The sequence below is a fragment of the Schistocerca piceifrons genome, chromosome 6 (assembly GCF_021461385.2).
Source record: "Schistocerca piceifrons isolate TAMUIC-IGC-003096 chromosome 6, iqSchPice1.1, whole genome shotgun sequence".
NCBI classification, from domain to species: Eukaryota; Metazoa; Arthropoda; class Insecta; order Orthoptera; family Acrididae; genus Schistocerca; species Schistocerca piceifrons.
This window is the reverse complement of record NC_060143.1, coordinates 335,736,865-335,755,300: the sequence shown is the minus strand read 5'-3', so window position 1 is coordinate 335,755,300 and position 18,436 is coordinate 335,736,865. Positions and strand designations below refer to the sequence as shown.

Sequence of the window (18,436 nt, the reverse complement as noted above, 5' to 3'; positions counted from 1 at the left end):
CTGTCAGAGGCATTTGGCAGAAATTTTTTGCAGTTTCTTATTAACAAGGATGAGAGTCTAAACAGAAACAACTTGTGCAGTATTCCTCTTTATGAACTGTCACTTTCTGTAACGTACTGAATATAATTAAAGGGAAACTATATTTGTGGCACAACGTCATATAAATGACGGATCGTTTGGTAGGACTCATTTCCGGGCATAGAGAAATCATCCATTTGATAGCAGAAGAAAGTGTTGGGAGAAAAACTGTAGAGGAATATCGAGACTTAAACACAGTAAGCCGTTATGTAGGGTACAGTGCGCTTATGTAGAGGTGAAGAGACCCGCAGAGGATTTACTGGTGTGGAGAACTACCTGAAATCAGTACTCCTACAGAAAAACAACTGTGTAACGTTTCTGCTTTTTTTCGTAGTGCTAAAAGTCTTTTGTGAAAAATCTGTTTACCTTGTAAAAGTTGATATTAATCTGAAATTAAAATTTTTACTTCAGTGATGTCAAATGAGTTTTCTGTAAATGGGAACCAATAGGAATATCTTGATGGAAGCACTCTGATTAATGTCATGGTAATTCCACACTCTGGCCTTGAACTGTGACATCCGTATACCGTTTCTCTCTACTACGACGGGCATTCAGTAAGTAATGCAACTTTTTTTTCTCTGAGAGCAGGTTCGTTTTATTTACGATTCCAATACACCAAATTATTCGGCACCCTTATACCTACAAAATCCTATTTTTCAACATAACCTCCGTTCCATGCGACGGCCTTAAGCCACCTTATGGGGGGGGGGGGGGGGGGGGGGGAGCTCTACCAAGCGTGGTACCACTCTAATGATTGACGTCGGAGCCAACGTCTTGCTGCATCAGTAACAAGCACATCACCCACGTAAAGCTTCACACGGAGTGCGTCCTTCATAAGGCCAAACAGATGGAAGTTGGAAAGTGCAAGATCCTGGTTGTAGGGTGTATGAGGAACAAGTGCCCAGTGCAGATTTGTCAGTAACCACACTGATGAACGAATGTGTCTCCGATGCCAACACAGACATCCAGTTGTGCAGCGAGGTGTTGTCGATCACCTCGAATGAGAGTGTCTGCACGTTCTAACACTGCAGGAGTCACAGTTGTGTGCTGCCGGCCGGCAACGGGAGACCAGACAAGTTTGGGCGGTCTTGTTGCGACGATGCCAGGTGCCGCATCCAGCTAATTACCATCGTTTTGTTCACTGTCAGGTCTCCGTAGACATTCTATAGGTGCGTATGAATGCCTGCGATGCTCTCGTTTCTCACTAAAAGAAATTTAATGACAGCTCTCTTTTTGGAACAACCCTCCGTCACAAAGGCCATTTTGAAGGTTACATATAGCACGTCACCCATAGGAACTTCATGAAACTGCAGGAGCTGATGAAACGTGGTACTTAGGGAAGGCAGGAAAAGGTGTGGACGGGGCCTTACTCAGTTACCGTTGGTTGCTCAGTAAACACGTACACCTTATTTAAGGAAATAATTTTTTAGAACAATCATTTTAAAAAATTTACTAACACAAGCTACACTGACGGATGAAGGCCTCATTAAGAAAGAATTGAAATTATTTGTCGGCTGAAGGCCACAAGCAATACTTCAGAACAGTTAACAGCTGAAGGCCTGAATTACAAATGAGGAAGAGAATTACACGCTAAAAAATACCAAAATAATTTTTAAAACAACCAAATAAAAAAATTGACTGTAACACGAGGTACACTGACGGCTGAAGGCCGTAATAAGAAAATTTTTAATTATTTGTCGACTGAAGGACACAAGCAATAGAAATAATTTAAACAAAATATTATTATGAAACAGAATGAGATTTTCAGTCTGCAGCGGAGTGTGCGCTGATATGAAACTTCCTGGCAGATTAAAACCGTGTGCCCGACCGAGACTCGAACTCGGGACCTTTGCCTTTCGCGGGCAAGTGGTAAGTCACTTGCCCGCGAAAGGCAAAGGTCCCGAGTTCGAGTCTCGGTCGGGCACACGGTTTTAATCTGCCAGGAAGTTTCATATTTTGAAACAATTGACACAATCCGCGAAAGGCAAAGGTCCCGAGTTCGAGTCTCGGTCGGGCACACGGTTTTAATCTGCCAGGAAGTTTCATATTTTGAAACAATTGACACAATCAGACCAAATAAAGAAGGGAGTGAGCCACAGACAGTGCTCCGAGGATCGATCTGAGAAAAGCCCCTACAGCTGCGTAAGCGGTGAGACAGGCAGCCAAGAGTTACGCTCACTTAACAGGATGGAAACTCAAACTAGGGACAGCTTAAACGTCGACCAGCACACTCGCAAAATCTGCCTAAGATGCAATAACCAATACCGCGATAGATCATCGTCAAATGACAAGCATTTAATTACACAAGTTGACTGCACCAAATCCTAGTACGCAGACAGAGTTAAGATCAAACTGTCTATTCAAAATCTGATTAAATGGATATGGAACCACAAAAGACAATTCCACAAACAACTCAGGCAATGCTAAAACAGTCACTATACAGCAACAAGACGAATTGCCCGTAGACATGAACGCTAAGAACACAGAAACGGTCGGACGACCAGATACACGTCGTCTACTGAGGCGACTGACCGAACGACCAACCATCGGTCTTTGCCAATAAAGTCTGGCAAGGGAAACGTCGGACTATAAAACCGCCAACTGACAGCTTGATGGCATGAGGTCAATTCAACGGAAGGACACACACACAAGTGAAAGTTGCACTACTCGAATATAACGATCCATTCTACTTAAACTCACTGAATCCGGACCTCGACGTGGTCGTGCACTCTCGCGACCACATCCTTTGTTGTGTACATAGTTCCGCGTAGTCAGCGCGTACTCAACTTTCCCAATAGAGCACGCCCGCTATGCACAACAGCGCAGGCGCAGCGCTCGTCCGTCTCCGCACTACGAGATGGCGCTGTCTTAGAGACAGACCAAATTCTGCTCCCGCCAATCCGCGTATTAATATGTAACGCAGCCAATGAGATTGCTGCTAACGTAGAACCTTTTCTCCTCGCGGATCACACTCGCGCAGTGATACCTGAACGCGCGAGGTATTATAACGAGTGTACAGACCTCCGATCAGTCAGTCTGCATTAGTCTGCATTAGTCTATAGTCAAGTTTCAGTCTGCGCCTAATAAGATTATCATATTCCTGTACATAGCCATGAAGATAAATGAATAGACACTTTGTCAAGTATCAGAGATATGTGAGAATAAGATTAACGTACCAAGACAAAAGGAACTTCAGACTGTTAATTGTAAACAGCATCTAGAATCAAGTTACGTAATATCGATGATTTTTATTATTTTAATAAATGTGTGTGAAAAATTAATCAAGTTCTGTTTAAAGTTGATCACCGTCAATCTGCTACTCTAAGCGTGCAAGTGGCATTTCTATCGTCTGACCTAACGGCAGAAGATAAACACGCCACGATAAGGCCACGAAACATATTGCTGACACTCGCCTACTTCGCTAGAGCGACAAGTCAGATAATCTGATGGTGTGTGTACCGAAGGTCTTACAGTACGCACACCACATCCTTCCATCGGGCAGTGCATATATCGCTAGCTCCCTCGGCGAGTACTGGCGCGGTCGGACCTCACTGCTGCTCCGTCCCAACTGCACTCCGACACACGCCGACCCGGGAATACTTGAGGTCGCTCCAAAGATAGTACCACAGTACTCGCTATCGATAAACGCCGCTGCTGCCACTCACGGACAAACAAAGCGAGCAAATGTAGTCGCACCAGTGAATGCACTAAGCAAACGAGAGGTCACAATCCGAATACACGACGCCAACCTGTCAACGGCACAAACGCGAGCTGGAACACGGGTCAGCTGAAGAGCGAACATTCTACGATGTCCCACAACAAATTCCAAATTTTTCAGCAGAAATTGGCCGAGAAAAAAGACATATGTTACTTTACTTATTGAACGCCTGTCATGAAACGGATTCCTCTCCCCAGTCCGTCCTTCTCTATTCTCTTCTTCATAATTGCGCTTCTTAGACTACACACAACTGTTAGGACACCAGCAATAATTACATTTTTATACAATCGTGAAAAACAACATGTAAGTTACTATGCGAGTGGCTGTCTGACAACTACTAACTGCCGTGTACAGCTTCATTGAAGAGAGAAGAAGGTTGCATGGACACAGCGTTGCCAAGTCTAGTAGAACCGCACTGGACTGAGGCATGTGTGTTGTGTTGTGGTCATCAGCACCAATTGAGTAGTGTTGTAGGAAACCGTTATCAGTCTTATTTGAGAAGCCATTAAATTTACAGTCTCCAGAAGGTTTCTCAGTCAGTGGCTTACGTTGTGCGTTGTGTCTTACAGGTGGGCCAGGACTTCGCAGAATTCCTGAGTCCAGAGGACGTGCCGGTGCTGCTCACTCAGGGCCGCAATGTCCGCCGCTTCACGCTGACCTACATCTCGCTCGGCGTGCTCGTAACCACTTACTGGCTGTTCACCCCCGTCAGCCCGGAGGGCCTGCCCTTCTTCCTGGCACTGCCCTACGACGCGTCGACGCCCTTGGGCTTTGCCGTCTCTTGGGTCTACTGCACGGTGGGAACGGTGCACGTCGTGGTGATGACCATGGTATTAGACTCCTTCAACGTCAGCCTCATCAATCAGCTACGGATGCAACTAGCATTGCTCAACAACAAAATTGTCAGTATCCCCAGAGAGAACTCCTCTATACCCTTGGACTCATTACAGACTACTGGCTACTGGGACCTTCACTATCGACTGGAGAAGTGCGTCCTACATCATCAAGCCATTATTAGGTAAGCGTTTAAGCATTACTCCACAATAGTACGAGCACTTGCAAGTTTTGGGCGTTTATTCGCATGCGTATTGGGGGAAGACAAGATGTATTGAGCATTTGTCTACAAGTTCAGTAACACATATAATCAGTGTTAAATTTCAGCGAAGTGAGTGCTTTTCGTCATTGTATTACGTCATGTATTGCTTTCTGTGGGGAACTCATTACAAAGAAATGACAGAATTAGGGAAAGAAAAAATATTTTCACTTTACTCAAGATAAAAATTATACCTGACATTATGCATTGTGACTGGGAACTATAGGTATGAGCATGAGGAAGTTTTGTACAGGGTTTCTCAAATCTTTTGGAACAGGTGATAGTGGGTCCACAGTCGATTATATTGACATAGGGAAGGAATGGTCGGAAACTCATCTTTACTATGTTACAGACTTACACAGTGTACACTGCATAACAAATACATAGCTCATAGTAGTCGTTCCAAGTGACGACCGCCAGTCTCAATACATATATTGCAATGGCGCATGCAGTCCTGCTGCACTCCCGGAAAGGTTCTGGGTGTTTGTTTTTCGTTGGAACAGGCGGCAAGTGATAAAAAGCCTACATCCCTGGTCACTTTACGCTACTTAGCTCGTAGTACATGTGTCATGTGACAACTACATGTCCTGCATCAGCTCATAACGTATGTCTCTCGCACACAACTATCCCTGGTGTCAGTTTCCACTGCATCAGACACCTAGTGATGTGATCATGTTGAGATGTGTTGCTGTGTACAGTGCATGGGACGTAGTCAAAGATGGAACGTTACTTTTCCCAAGAATTGGCAGACAGGCATTTAATGTACGCTATGCCAGGATGTGCTGCACATAAGTAGCACAGATGTGTAGAGAACGCTTTTCCAACAGGTGTCATCCTAATTGGAAGACGTTTATCTCCATGGATATCAGCCTGCAAGTGATGGTGTCGTTCACACCACAGAGAGCTCGCCAAGGATCCTGCCAAAGACACATCCAAACAGTGGACTTTGAGAAGATGGTGTTGTATCATGTAGCCGACCACCCACCATCAACTTGACCATGAAACACACATTTCGAAGTATACTACGTGGAGAGTACTCGTGGGACAGGCATTACACCTCCATCAAAATGAACATGCCAAGTATTGAGACCATCAGATTTTAAGCACCATGTTCATTTCTTTCAATGGATAATGCAGTGCAATGATGAATTCCCCAACTTCATACAGTCAGTATTTTTCATGGATGAGGCTTCATTTACTGCTGATGGTGTTTTCATCACCCACAACAGCTATGTCTGGAGTGAGGATAATGACCAGGCCACCTAAATCAGTGGCCACCAACAATGAGTATCTATCAGCATATGGATGAGGAATGTCCAATTTTACCTAACAAGACCTTATTTGCTGCCTCTATATTTGAACACTTAACATTCAAGACATTCCTGCAAGATGTGCTTCCCCAGTTCTTGGACATTATATTGCTTCTTGTCTGTGAAATGATGTCGTTTCAACATAATGGTGCACCAGCCCAGTTCGATGTTAATCTTCATAACCACCTCAACAACACATACCCTCACAATTGCAATGGAAATGGAAGTCCTGTTCCACGTCCACCGTGATCGTCGTATCTCACACCTCAGGACTTTTTCTTCTGGGGTTACATCAAGATGTTGCTGTATGAAACCCTCGTCGAAACGGATGGAGACCTGCTTGCTAGGATCCGAGCTGACTGTCTTATGGCACAAGAGACACCAGGGATATTCGAGAGAGTGTGTGGCAGAATTTCACGGACTGTTCCCATGCATGCATTGAGAAAGGCGGTCGTCATTTTGAACAATCACTATGAGGCATGTTGCTGTTGTGTGGTGTACTCTGTGTATGTCCATAACAAAATAAATATGCCCTTCCTACCACTGGTTCCCCATCTCAATATAATCGCTTCCTAACCGACTATCAATTGTTTCAATGTAACCTGGTGTAACAGAAGATAGTTTGTTTTTAGAACAGTGTGGGGAATGAATGGTGGCTGATTTGTTACACAACATTACGCTGTATACCACAATGACAATACTGTTTACAAATTATAATGAGGTGACAAAAGTTTTGAGATACCTCCCAATATCGTGTTGGACCTCCTTTTTCCCAGCATAGTAGAACATCTCGACGTGGCATGGACTCAACACCTGGTTTGAAGTCCACAGCATAAATATTGACCCATGCTGCCTCTACAGCCGTCCATAAGTGCGAAAGTGGTGCCGTTGCACGATTTTGTGCCCATAAATGTTCGACAGGATTCATGTCGGGCGATCTGTTCGGCCAAATAATTCGCTCTAATCGTCCAGAATGTTCTGACATGTTGCATTTTCATGGACAGAAATTTCGTCTTTGTTTGGGACCATGATGTAAACACTGCCCACACTATTAAGGAGCCACCACCAGCTTGCACAGTGTCTTGTTGACAATTTGGGTCCGTGGCTTTGTGGAGTCTGCGCCACACTTGAATCCCCCCATCAGCTCTTCGCGATTGAAATGGGGTCTCATCCGACCAGCCCACGGTTGTCCAGTCGTCTAGGGTCCAACAGATATAATCATTAGCGCAGGAGAGGTGCTGCAGGCGATGTCGTGCTCTTAGCAAAGGCACTCACGTCATTCGCCTGCTGCAACAGCCCATTATAGCCGAACTTCACCGCACTGACCTAACTGATACGTTCGTCGCACGTCCCACATTGATTTCTGCGATTATTTCACGCAGTGTTTCTTGTCTGTTAACACTGACAACTTTATGCGAACGCCGCTACTTTCGGTCGTTAAGTGAGGGTCGTCGCCCGCTGCTTTGTGCGTGGTGAGAGGTAATGTCTGAAATTTGGTATTCTCGGCAGTGTTTGGTATTCTTGACACTGCGGATCTCGGAATTTTGAAATTCCTAACGATTTCCGAAAGGAAATACCTATGCGTCTAGTTCCAACTCCCATACCGCGTTCAAAGTCTGTTAATTACCGTCGGACGGTCATAATCACGTCGGAAATCTTTTCACGTGCATCATCTGAGTACAAATGACAGCTCTGTCAATGCGTTGCCCTTTTGTACATAGTGTGCACAATACTACCACCATCTGTATACGTGCATATCGCTACCCTATGACTTGTGTTACCCCACTGTAAGATGTTCAAAGAGGCAACCATGCATCTCCATGTGGGGCATCACCCAACGGCGCTACAGAATGTCGAAGATAACGTGTCCAACGCCTGCCGCTCGACAGAAAAATTGGGTTGATTCAAAAAAATGTCTAATCACCAGACATAAAACTAAATTGTACGTTCTGGAATAAGTTGATACACCGAATCACTTCGCCGACTACCCATCACAGGCACAGGTTGGTAGGGAACATAAAACTATACCGTACACTGTTGGTAACCGATTGTGACGTAATATACAATTCTGAAATACAACAGTGGTGCCTTTCATTAACCTTTACATTATTCAGTTTTGCAGGCACAAAATGATCGATATTATGAAGTTCAGCTGTCTTAAAATTTGACAAAGATGACTCGAATTAGCAGATATAACTAACTAAAATCGATCTTTAAAGAGAAACGGAATAGTTGGTTAGTTGCTTGTTCCACAGATCTAATTCACGATAAACGTTATGATATGGAACGTGTCAACAGAACGAATATAGATCACTCATACACAACAAAATAAAAAATTATATTTATATACCTGCTCGCTGGCAATTTACAGGCAACTTTTTTAAATATATGACTAATTACCTGTATTGAAGAATCCTTTTATGCCATAAAAGCGGTCTTAAAGGAAACCCTCTTTAATCTGCATCTGAAAAGCCTTCTACTATCTATCAGATATCCTATTTCCATGGATAGACTAACAATGGTTGTTTACCCCTTTTTGTCCAAAGTTAGATTCAAGAGATGTGTGACGCTGATTACTTTTCCTTCTAATGTTGTACATGTAAGTAACTCTGTTACTCTTAAACTTACGTGGATTTTTGATAACAAATTCCGAAGGTGAATAATGCATCGTGAGGCTGTAGTTAATATTCTCAACCGCTTAAAGAGATGTGTGCAAGATGTATTTTTGAGAGCTCCACAAAGAACTCTAATTGCTTTCTTTTGTGCAATGAATATATTTTGTCTAAGAGAGCAGGTTCCCCAGAATGTTATCTCATAAGACATCAATTAATGAAAGTTAGCAAAACATGTTTACTTACTGTTTTCTACATCCCTAGATTTGGCAGTTATTCTCATGAGAGAAGTAGCTGAACCTAGACGTTTTAGCAAGTACTATTTTTTTCTAGTTTACGTTTTCAGCAATATTCACACGTGAGGGTTACGATATTATACCGTGTTTATTATTTGTTGTTGGTATGCTAGGTTAGTTGGGGGGAGAATATTTTTGGCAGTACATAATTGTGTGAACTGCGTTTTTTTAAAGTACAGAGCTAGCCCATTTGAGCAAAACCGTGCAGTAACTTTCACAGAAACATCATTTACTATTTTTCTATTAATGCATCTTTGTTTGGCTTCACATCAAATTTGTATCATCTGCAGAGAGGACTAATTCTGTATCTTGATTCAAATAAAATGCAAATCATTAACGTAAAGCAAGAACAGCAGTGGGCCAATGATCGAACCCTGTGGGACTGACAAATATGTGTGAATTTCTAAGGCACCAAACTGCTGAGGTCATCGGTCCCTAGACTTACACACTACTTAATCTAACTTATGTTAACAACCACGCACACACAGCCATGCCCGAGGGAGGACTCGAACCTCTGGCGGGAGAGTGGGACTGACATTGTAACATAAGATACTAACTGGTGATATTCTATCTTTTAAAGATTTTATTATGTGCTCAGTAGAATGGCCTTTTCCAATCCAAACTGTGATTATATAAGTAACCCATTATAACACAGTGATGTGACAAACCCGGAGTACATTACATTCTCAAAAGATTTTGAACGTGACATATGAAGTGATGATAGGTATTAACAACTGTGGAGTCGCCCTTTCCGTAGGGTACTAACAATGCCATTTTTTAAACTTTCGGGGAAAACATCCTGAGTTAATGGTCCATTAAGAAAGTGACATGCATTACACATAATAGACCCTCCAATTTACAGTGTCTTATTGGAGATATTATCCTCCCTATATGAACATTTTAAATTCATGATGATCTTCCCTAGTTCATATGTTCCCTTGTTTCAGATGGAAATGTGATATTAATACGTAATTCGGTAAACGTCCTTTTGTAAGCTTCTTCGGAGTATAGTGTACAGCAAGAAAGGTACTGTTAAAGCTTTTCCGCCATTTCCCAAATAAAGAGAACTGTCCCCCCTAATTCACACGCATTCCTGATTTTTGTAGCTTAGGGTCACTTCTGGAAGGTAAACTAATTTTTTGAACACTATGGTAATATCTGTCGATAGCTTTTGGCTCTTCCATTGTGAAAAGAGGCTATTTCCTTTCGTCGGTCCCATTATCAACATATCACGTTGAGCATGTACGAAACATGTTTGCACTAAGATTCATAGACCATTTTTCTAAATGAAACGTGGTATTGCGGAAGACGTCGTGCAGTCCTTCTGCGAAGTGGAAGTCAAATATCGATTACAGGCCTCGAAATGAATTTGAGGATTTTTCCAGTAAAAATTCTTACGTCTCTGTAGAAAAAAACTGAACATAGTTCGTGTGTTGAGTAATTTGTATTGTGATAGCCTCCATCACAGTGAGCATCTCTTACAACCATTAAACAATCGAAAACACAGCAGCTGTTAAATGAGTTAGTGACCATCTGTGATCGTGTCTGCTAACTGTATGTAATTTGAAAGATAATTTTCCATCAGGTCTCTCACTTTTCTGCTTTACAAGGCTACTCGGCTGACGTCTTACAGAGTGTGTCCTGATGTATGATTGTTTTGACAGGAACTCAGACTTGCTGGAGAGGTCCCTAAAAGGCATGTTACTGGCACAGAGCCTCTCCATCGGCGCCGCTGCTTGCTTCCAGATGTTCGAGGTCGCCATGGTGAGTGACTGCATTCAGCCATCTCTATGTTTAGTATATCTTGAGTGCATTGTGATTTGCTAGTCAATTATTATGAGACGGTTCTAGAAGTAGGTCGTGAGTGGAAGATGAGAATTACTAATGCAGAAAAAGCAAACATAACGACATCGTACCTAGCAACTACGAAACATAATGTCGATGTGGAAACGACTCGCTCTGGACTCCTGCAACTTTTAGTTTGTTAATGTCAATAAGCACTGTTTCATTCAAAACTGTTTATGTTTGCACAAAAATACACTTACTAAGTATTATTACAATTTTATTAAGTATTATTTCAATTTGTTCATTATCTAGCAATACGAAGCCCTAACCACCAATCCATTCTGTAAAAACCACACATCAATAGCACTTTTCATTTCCGCAATATTTGTGGTACAAGTTTTAGGTGATTCACCCTGTATACCAAGCAAATTAATAAGATATTGTACGGGTCCCAACGCTACATAAAACAGCTCAGAACACTGTCGCAGAAGTAATGAAAAAAGCATGCCGAATTTAAAAGAAACATAAAACCCTTAAAACTGGTGAAGTTTAATCGTAGTTTGAATTTGAACACGAATTACAGTGCGAGGTGCGTTTAATAGTTTCCACAACGAAAATCTCGAAATCTGGCAGAAAACCCAAAGATATTGTGGTTACATGTAAAGTACACCAATGACAAGACTCAATCAATACATTCATTGTGCGGTAACAATGGTGATGATACTGACGACAGTGCCATTCAGGCAGAGGTACTAAACACATTTTTCCGAAATTTCCCCAGCAAAGGAAACGAAATATATATTCCAGAATTCGAACCAAGAACAGCTGCCAACATAAGAAACTTATAAGTAGATATCCTCGGTGTAGTGAAGCAGCTTAAATCACTTGATAAAAGCAATGATTCTGGTCTAGACTGTATATCAGTAAGGTCCCTTTCAGAGTATGCTGATACAATAGTTCCATAGTTATCAACCATACGGACTGTATTGTGGGTGATCAAACGCTTCACATCGGAAACACTGCAGGAGCGTCTTCATTCATTGAAAGATCGTACCTGAAGAATGGAAAGTTGAACAAGTCACACCAATACCCAAGAAATGAAATAATAGTAATCTGCTGAATTACAGACCTATATCGCTAACGTCGATTTGCAATAGGATTTTGGACGGTTACTCTGTTCGAACATTATGAATTACCTTGTAGAAAACACAAACAGCCAACATGGATTCAGAAAATATCGTTCTGGTGAGAACGGAACTAGCTCTTTACTGTCACAAAGTAAACAGTACTATCGGCAGGGAATGTCAGATTGATGCAATATTTTTAGATTTTTTATAAGGCTTTTGACACTGTTCCTCTCAAGCGACTTCTAATTAAATTGCGTGCCTATGCAGTCTTGTCTCAGTGGTTTCCGGTCTGGAATAGCACAGTTCGTAGTAACTGACGGAAAGTTATCAAAAAGAACAGAAGTAATATCGGGCGCTCCTCCAGGAACCGTTACAGGCCCTCTGCTGTTCCTCATCTACGTAATCGATTTAGGAGACAATCAAACAGATAATGTTGTGGGGAACACAAAAGAAGGACTGTGTTTTATTGGTAGAAGATTTAGAAAATGCAACAGGACCGCTAAAGAGACAGCTAACGATACGCTTGTCAGTGTGGAATCCGCATCAGATAGAATGACGGAGGAAATCGAAAAAGTCCAAACAAGGGCAGCTCGTTTTGTATTACAGAAAAGTAGGGGAGAGAATGCCACGGATGTGACAATCGAATTCGGGTGGCAATCATTAAAACGAACGAGTTTTTCGTGACGCCATTATCTCCTCATGAAATTCGAATCAACAACTTCCTCCTCGGAGTGTGAAAATGTTTGGTTGGCGTCCACCTACGTAGGGAGAAATGATACTCGTAATACGAGGGTTGTCCAGAGAGTAAGTTCCTATCGGTCGCGAAAAGGAAACCATGGTGAAAACCAGAAACGTTTTATTTGCAACAGTTAGATACACTTTCCACCTACTTCTCTACATAGTCACCGCTCCAACTTCCAGTTTTGCCGTAGTGTTGTGTCAAATTTCCAATATCATCGTCATAGAAAGCAGCCGCCTGTGCTCTTCGCCAGTTATCTGCACTGATCTGCAGCTCGTTGTCTGTGGAAAAATTTTGTCTTCATAGCCAGCGGTTCTTGTGAGCAGAGATGAGACTCAGGGGAGCCAATTACGGACTGTATTGTGGGTGATCAAACGCTTCTCATCGGAAACGCTGCAGGAGTGTCTTCATTGCTCCTGCATGTGCGGCCGAGAACTGGCATGAAGAAGGAACTGCTCGACAGTTGTGTTATGTGGACTGCATGATACAGGCGAAATCTCTAACCAGGCCATCATACTTGGCGGGAGACGCCATTCCCTACGCATCTTTAAGTGCTCACTGTTCACTCAAACCTGAAAAGTGCGACGCGACACGATCGATGGGCATACTAGAGACACTGACCAACACATCCGTGCTAAGCTTTATCGGATTTTACCAGTGGTTTCCATTTCGCGACCGATCGGAACTTTTTTTTCTGGACAACTCACGTAAAATAAGAGAAATCAGAGCTCGCAAGGGAAGATTTAGGTGTTCGTTTTCTGCTTGCCGATCAAGAGTGGAACGATAGTGAAATTGCTTAACGGGGGTAGGACGTCAAACGAGCCAACTTGGAGCAGGAGAGTCACCACAGGACATTTTAATTTCTACTGTCTATACTTTTACAAATAAATTCATAGAACTTTGCCACCATGACCAGGAAGGATTGAGGACTCACACTTATCGCAGTGAAAGTTCAAAGACGTAGCAAAATACCTTTTTTTACGTGTGAAATTTCATCATTTTTTAACTTATTACTGGCTGCATTTGTTGCTATATGTACACTTTTCTCCCTAAGTAAGAGAGATTCTTCGATGAATTTCTCATAGCATACAAACAGTAGTTACAGGTGTATGAATCTCTAGAATTTTCCAAATCTATTAAAAAACTGTGGAAAAAATTGAGATAATTAACTATAAAACTTAATTTTTTCTAAACATGAAGTTTAAAATGTAACAGTTCATTCATTTTTTCATAAATTAAATAACTTCTAGAGTTTCGTACACCTGTAACTATGGTTTGTATGCTGTGCAAAAGTCATCGAAGAATCTCTCTTACTTAGGTAGAAAAGTGTACCTATAGCAACAAATGCAGCCAGTAGTAAGTGAAAAAATGATGAAATTTCACATGTAAAAAATGTGTTTTGTTACGTTTTGAGCTTCCACTGCTATGAGTATGAATCCTGAATCCTTCCTGGTCGTGCTGTTAAAGTTTTATGAATTTATTTGTAAAAGTATAGACAGTGGAAATTAAAATGTCCTGTCGTGCCTCTCCTGCTCCAAGTCGGCCCTTTTGACGTCCTACCCCCGTTAAAGGTCGTTCGGGGAACTCTCTACCAGGCACTTAATTGTGAATGGCAGAGTAATTATTTAGATATCGACGGAGATCTGTAGATGTAGGCCGCAAGCAATTTTTGTTTGAATGCAATGCAGAAAATCGTGAGTCAGTCAAGTAACGTGCTTCCGCAAAGCATTCCATGCAATAGAAGAAAGTAGTACACATAATAGACAGATTTGTCCTTATGTGCCTAAGAACATCTATTCTAAAGACACTTGAGTCGGCATGGTTTGTTATTTTGCATCGTGAGTAAACATTTTCAACTCCGATACTTTTTGACACTACAGTCGATGAGAGGAGGCATACCTCTCATATAAATGTTGTTTTCAAAATGTAAAGAAACCCATACTGCCAACAATTCTAGCGTTCCAGCACCCCTGACATGCGTACTTTGTAGTACCACAAAATGGTTCAAATGGCTCGGAGCACTATGGGACAACATCTGTGGTCATCAGTCCCCTAGAACTTAGAACTACTTAAACCTAACTAACCTACGGACATCACACATATCCATGCTCGAGGCAGGATTCGAACCTGCGACCGTAGCAATCGCGCGGTTCCGGACTGAGCGCCTAGAACCGCTAGACCACCGCGGCCGGCGTAGTACCACAGTGATGCCAGTTGCAGATAAGATCTACAGATGATTATCGAAGTCCTACAGTGAGAAGCTGTAGGATCAGTTCAAACTTTTTGTATACAGTGTTACATGCTAGCCTGTTACGTATTTTGAGGGACTGAATCGCACGCACGAGAGACCGGTACCACTTTGATACTTCTTCAGCGGCACAGATTGTTGCGCTGCTGATGTAACAAGGCCACAATCGTCCAGTTTGCACGTCTGCATTGTGAATTACATCGCTGGCCGATTCCCAAGGAAAGATGCTTAGATATATTTTCCTCGCCCCTTGTCTATGGCTTATCCTTCTGCTGTGTCACCGACGCTATTCTGAGTTGGTCTTTCTTCAAAGAAGGGTAATGCTAAAACCTTCCTGAAGTATCAGTTCGCCATCTGATCTTTCCAGCCACGACTGGTATAACAATCTTGATCATGTTGAGCACCCCAGCAGACATTATTGTTAATGATTAATGAAAACCACCATAGCTGCATTATTGTACATTTATTGTGTTACTGATGGTTATGCGAACGGAACCGCCCATAAAAAAACAATGTATAATAACACAGCTGTGTTGGTTTCCATTAATCAACATAGTTACTGAAACATTGCGCTTTCCTTCCTACCACATTCGGATAGCCCTCTCCATAAAGTTATGCTGTAGGGAGTGATCTTTCTCCTATTGTACCTGACCAATAAACAGTTCTCATTAGACATGTTGTCTTCTTTGTTCTTCGACTATTTTCCACAGTCACAGATATACACGTTGTATAAGTTAAATATCGTCTTTCGCGTCTCTAATGAAAGACTCATTAAGACCAAGTGCGTTTCGCTTTATCAGAAGCATCCTCAGTGGTCACTGTAACGATATGGTTTATTCGTTACAGTTTTGTTTGCTAGGATAACGAACAGGTCGTATGCTTTAACTTACTACTATAAACACCATTAATTCTTATCATTACTCACGATTCTTTGTTCCCTACATCATTCTTTCTGTTCTTCCACAAATATGTGGTATATTTTAGTATAAAGTACTTTCACTACCACCAATCATATTCATGGTTTTCTGTTTTGAAGAACCACTGTAATCTCGCCATTATGTGTACTTTGTTTTGCTATTGCCCGATGCGTTCGTGTTTTGTTTGCTTTGTTAGGAGTGGGAGTGAGTTGTTCTTTCTCTATAGTACGTTTAATTAGTTTAAATAACGTCTGGTTGCTAATGTTTGTGTCGTCATTTGTAGTGTGTTTCTTCCTTAGCACTGTTCTTAGAATTTGGAAGTTCTCTTGTACAGTTAGAAGACGTCTCTTGTAACCTTTTCTGTCGTGGTATGTTGGTGATTTCTTTCCGGAAATGTTATGCAAATGGCTGGTGCCATATTTCCATGCTCTTTTGTGTTCCTTGTACTATGGCTAACCCGTGGTCTAGGTGTAGCGTCCTTCGTACCGAGTTCGAATCCCGCAACCGCTTAAATTTCGATTAATAATAAGCATTGGTGGTCGGATAGTTGCGGCGCAAGAAATCATCCTCTTCTTGCCAACGGCCTTGTCAAAGAGGGATAGAAAACTGCCCCTGAAAGCGGAAGAATCAATGGCCAACAGCATGAGGATGCAGAAGGCGATGGAGACCATTGCGTTAAAGACACGTAACGTGTATAAACAGGACATGTGGCCTGTGACTGAAAAAGTGTCGTGATGATCTACACATTGGCAAAAGATTCAGGAACAGTCATCGATTCGGATCACTGGGAGAGGTCTGGCAAGAAGCAGGTGACCATGAGAAAAAGACCGAATAATCAGCGAAAGGATAACGTTCTACGAGCCGGAGCGTGAAATGTCAGAAGCCTGAACGTGGTTGGGAAACAAGAAAATCTGAAAATGGAAATGCAAAGGCTCAATCTAGGTATAGCATGGGTCAGTGAAGTGAAATGAAAAGAAGACAAGGATTTCTGGTCATATGAGTATAGGGTAATATCAACAGCAGCAGAAAATGGTATAACGAGAGTAGGATTCGTTATGAATAGGAAGGTAGGGCTGAAAGCATGTTACTGTTAACATCTCAGTGATAGGGTTGTTCTTATCAGAATCAACAGCAAACCAACATCGACAACGATAGTTCAGGTATACATGCCGACGTCGCAAGCTGAAGACGAACATATAGAGAAAATGTATGAGGATAGTGAAAGGGTAATACAGCATGTAAAGGGATATGAAAATCTAATAGTCATGGGAGACTGGAATGCAGTTGTAGGGGAAGGCGTAGAAGAAGAGGTTGCAAGAGAATATGGTCTTGGGACAAGTAATGAGAGAGGAGAAAGACTCATAGATTTCTGTAACAAATTTCAGCTAGTAATAGCGAATACTCTGATCAAGAATCACAAGAGGAGGAGGTCAGACAGAGATTCCGAAATCAGATACTGGATTGTAAGGCGTACCCAGGGGCAGATATAGACTCAGATCACAATACAGCAGTGATGAAGAGTAGGCTGAAGTTTAAGAGATTAGTCAGGAAGCATCAATACGTAAAGAAGTGGGATACGGAAGTAGTAAGGAATGAAGAGATGCGCTTAAAGTTCTCTAAGGCCCTAGATACAGCAATAAGGAATATCTCAGTAGGCAGTAAAGCTGAAGAGGAACGGAAATCTCTGAAAAGGGCCATCACAAGTGTTGAAAAGAAAAACATAGGTACAAAGAAAATAACAGAAGAAATACTTTAGTTGATCGATGAAAGGAGGTAGTACAAAATTTTCCGGGAAACTCATGAATACAGAAATAAAAGTCGCTGAGGTATGAAATAAATAGGAAGTGCAGGGAAGCTAAGACGAAATGGCTGCAGGAAAATGTGAAGAAGTCGAAAAAGACATGATTGTCGGAAGGACAGACTCAGCCTACGGGAGAGTCATAACAACCTTCTGTGACATTAAAATCAAGGGTGGTAACATTAAGAGTACAACGGGAATTCCACTGTTAAATGTAAAGGAGAGAGCGTATAGGTGGAAAGAGTACATTGAAAGCCTCTATGAGGGGGAAAATTTGTCTGATGTGATAGAAGAAGAAACGGGAGCCGATTTAGAATAGATAGGGATCCAATATTAGAATCAGAATCTAAAAGAGCATTAGAGGATTTAAGGTCAAATAAAGCAGAAGGAATACATAACATTCAATCAGAATTTCTAAAATAATTTGGGGAAATGGTAACAAAACGATTATTCACAGTCGTGTGTAGAATGCATGAGTCTGGAGACATATGATCTGTCTTTCGGAAAAATACCATCCACACAATTCCGAAGACTGTAAGAGCTGTCAAGTGAGACAATTATAGCACAATCAGCTTAACAGCTCTTGCATAAAAGTTGCTGACAAAAGCAATATGCAGAAGAATGGGAAAGAAAATTGAGAATGCGCTAGATGACGATCAGTTTGGCTTTAGAAAAGTAAAGGCACGAGTCAGGTAATTCTGACATTGCGGTTGAT

At 41.9% G+C, this 18,436-nt stretch overlaps 1 protein-coding gene across 1 annotated transcript in view; it reads left to right on the top strand.

The window, feature by feature from the left end:
• The window catches only part of LOC124803302 (odorant receptor Or2-like), a 91,620-nt gene that overhangs the window by 37,109 nt on the left and 36,075 nt on the right, over positions 1 to 18,436 (top strand). Inside the window, exons 3-4 of the mRNA XM_047264485.1 lie at positions 4,366 to 4,814; positions 10,772 to 10,871. Of these exons, the coding sequence (XP_047120441.1) occupies positions 4,366 to 4,814; positions 10,772 to 10,871 (549 nt within the window). The remainder of the gene's footprint in view (positions 1 to 4,365; positions 4,815 to 10,771; positions 10,872 to 18,436) is intronic.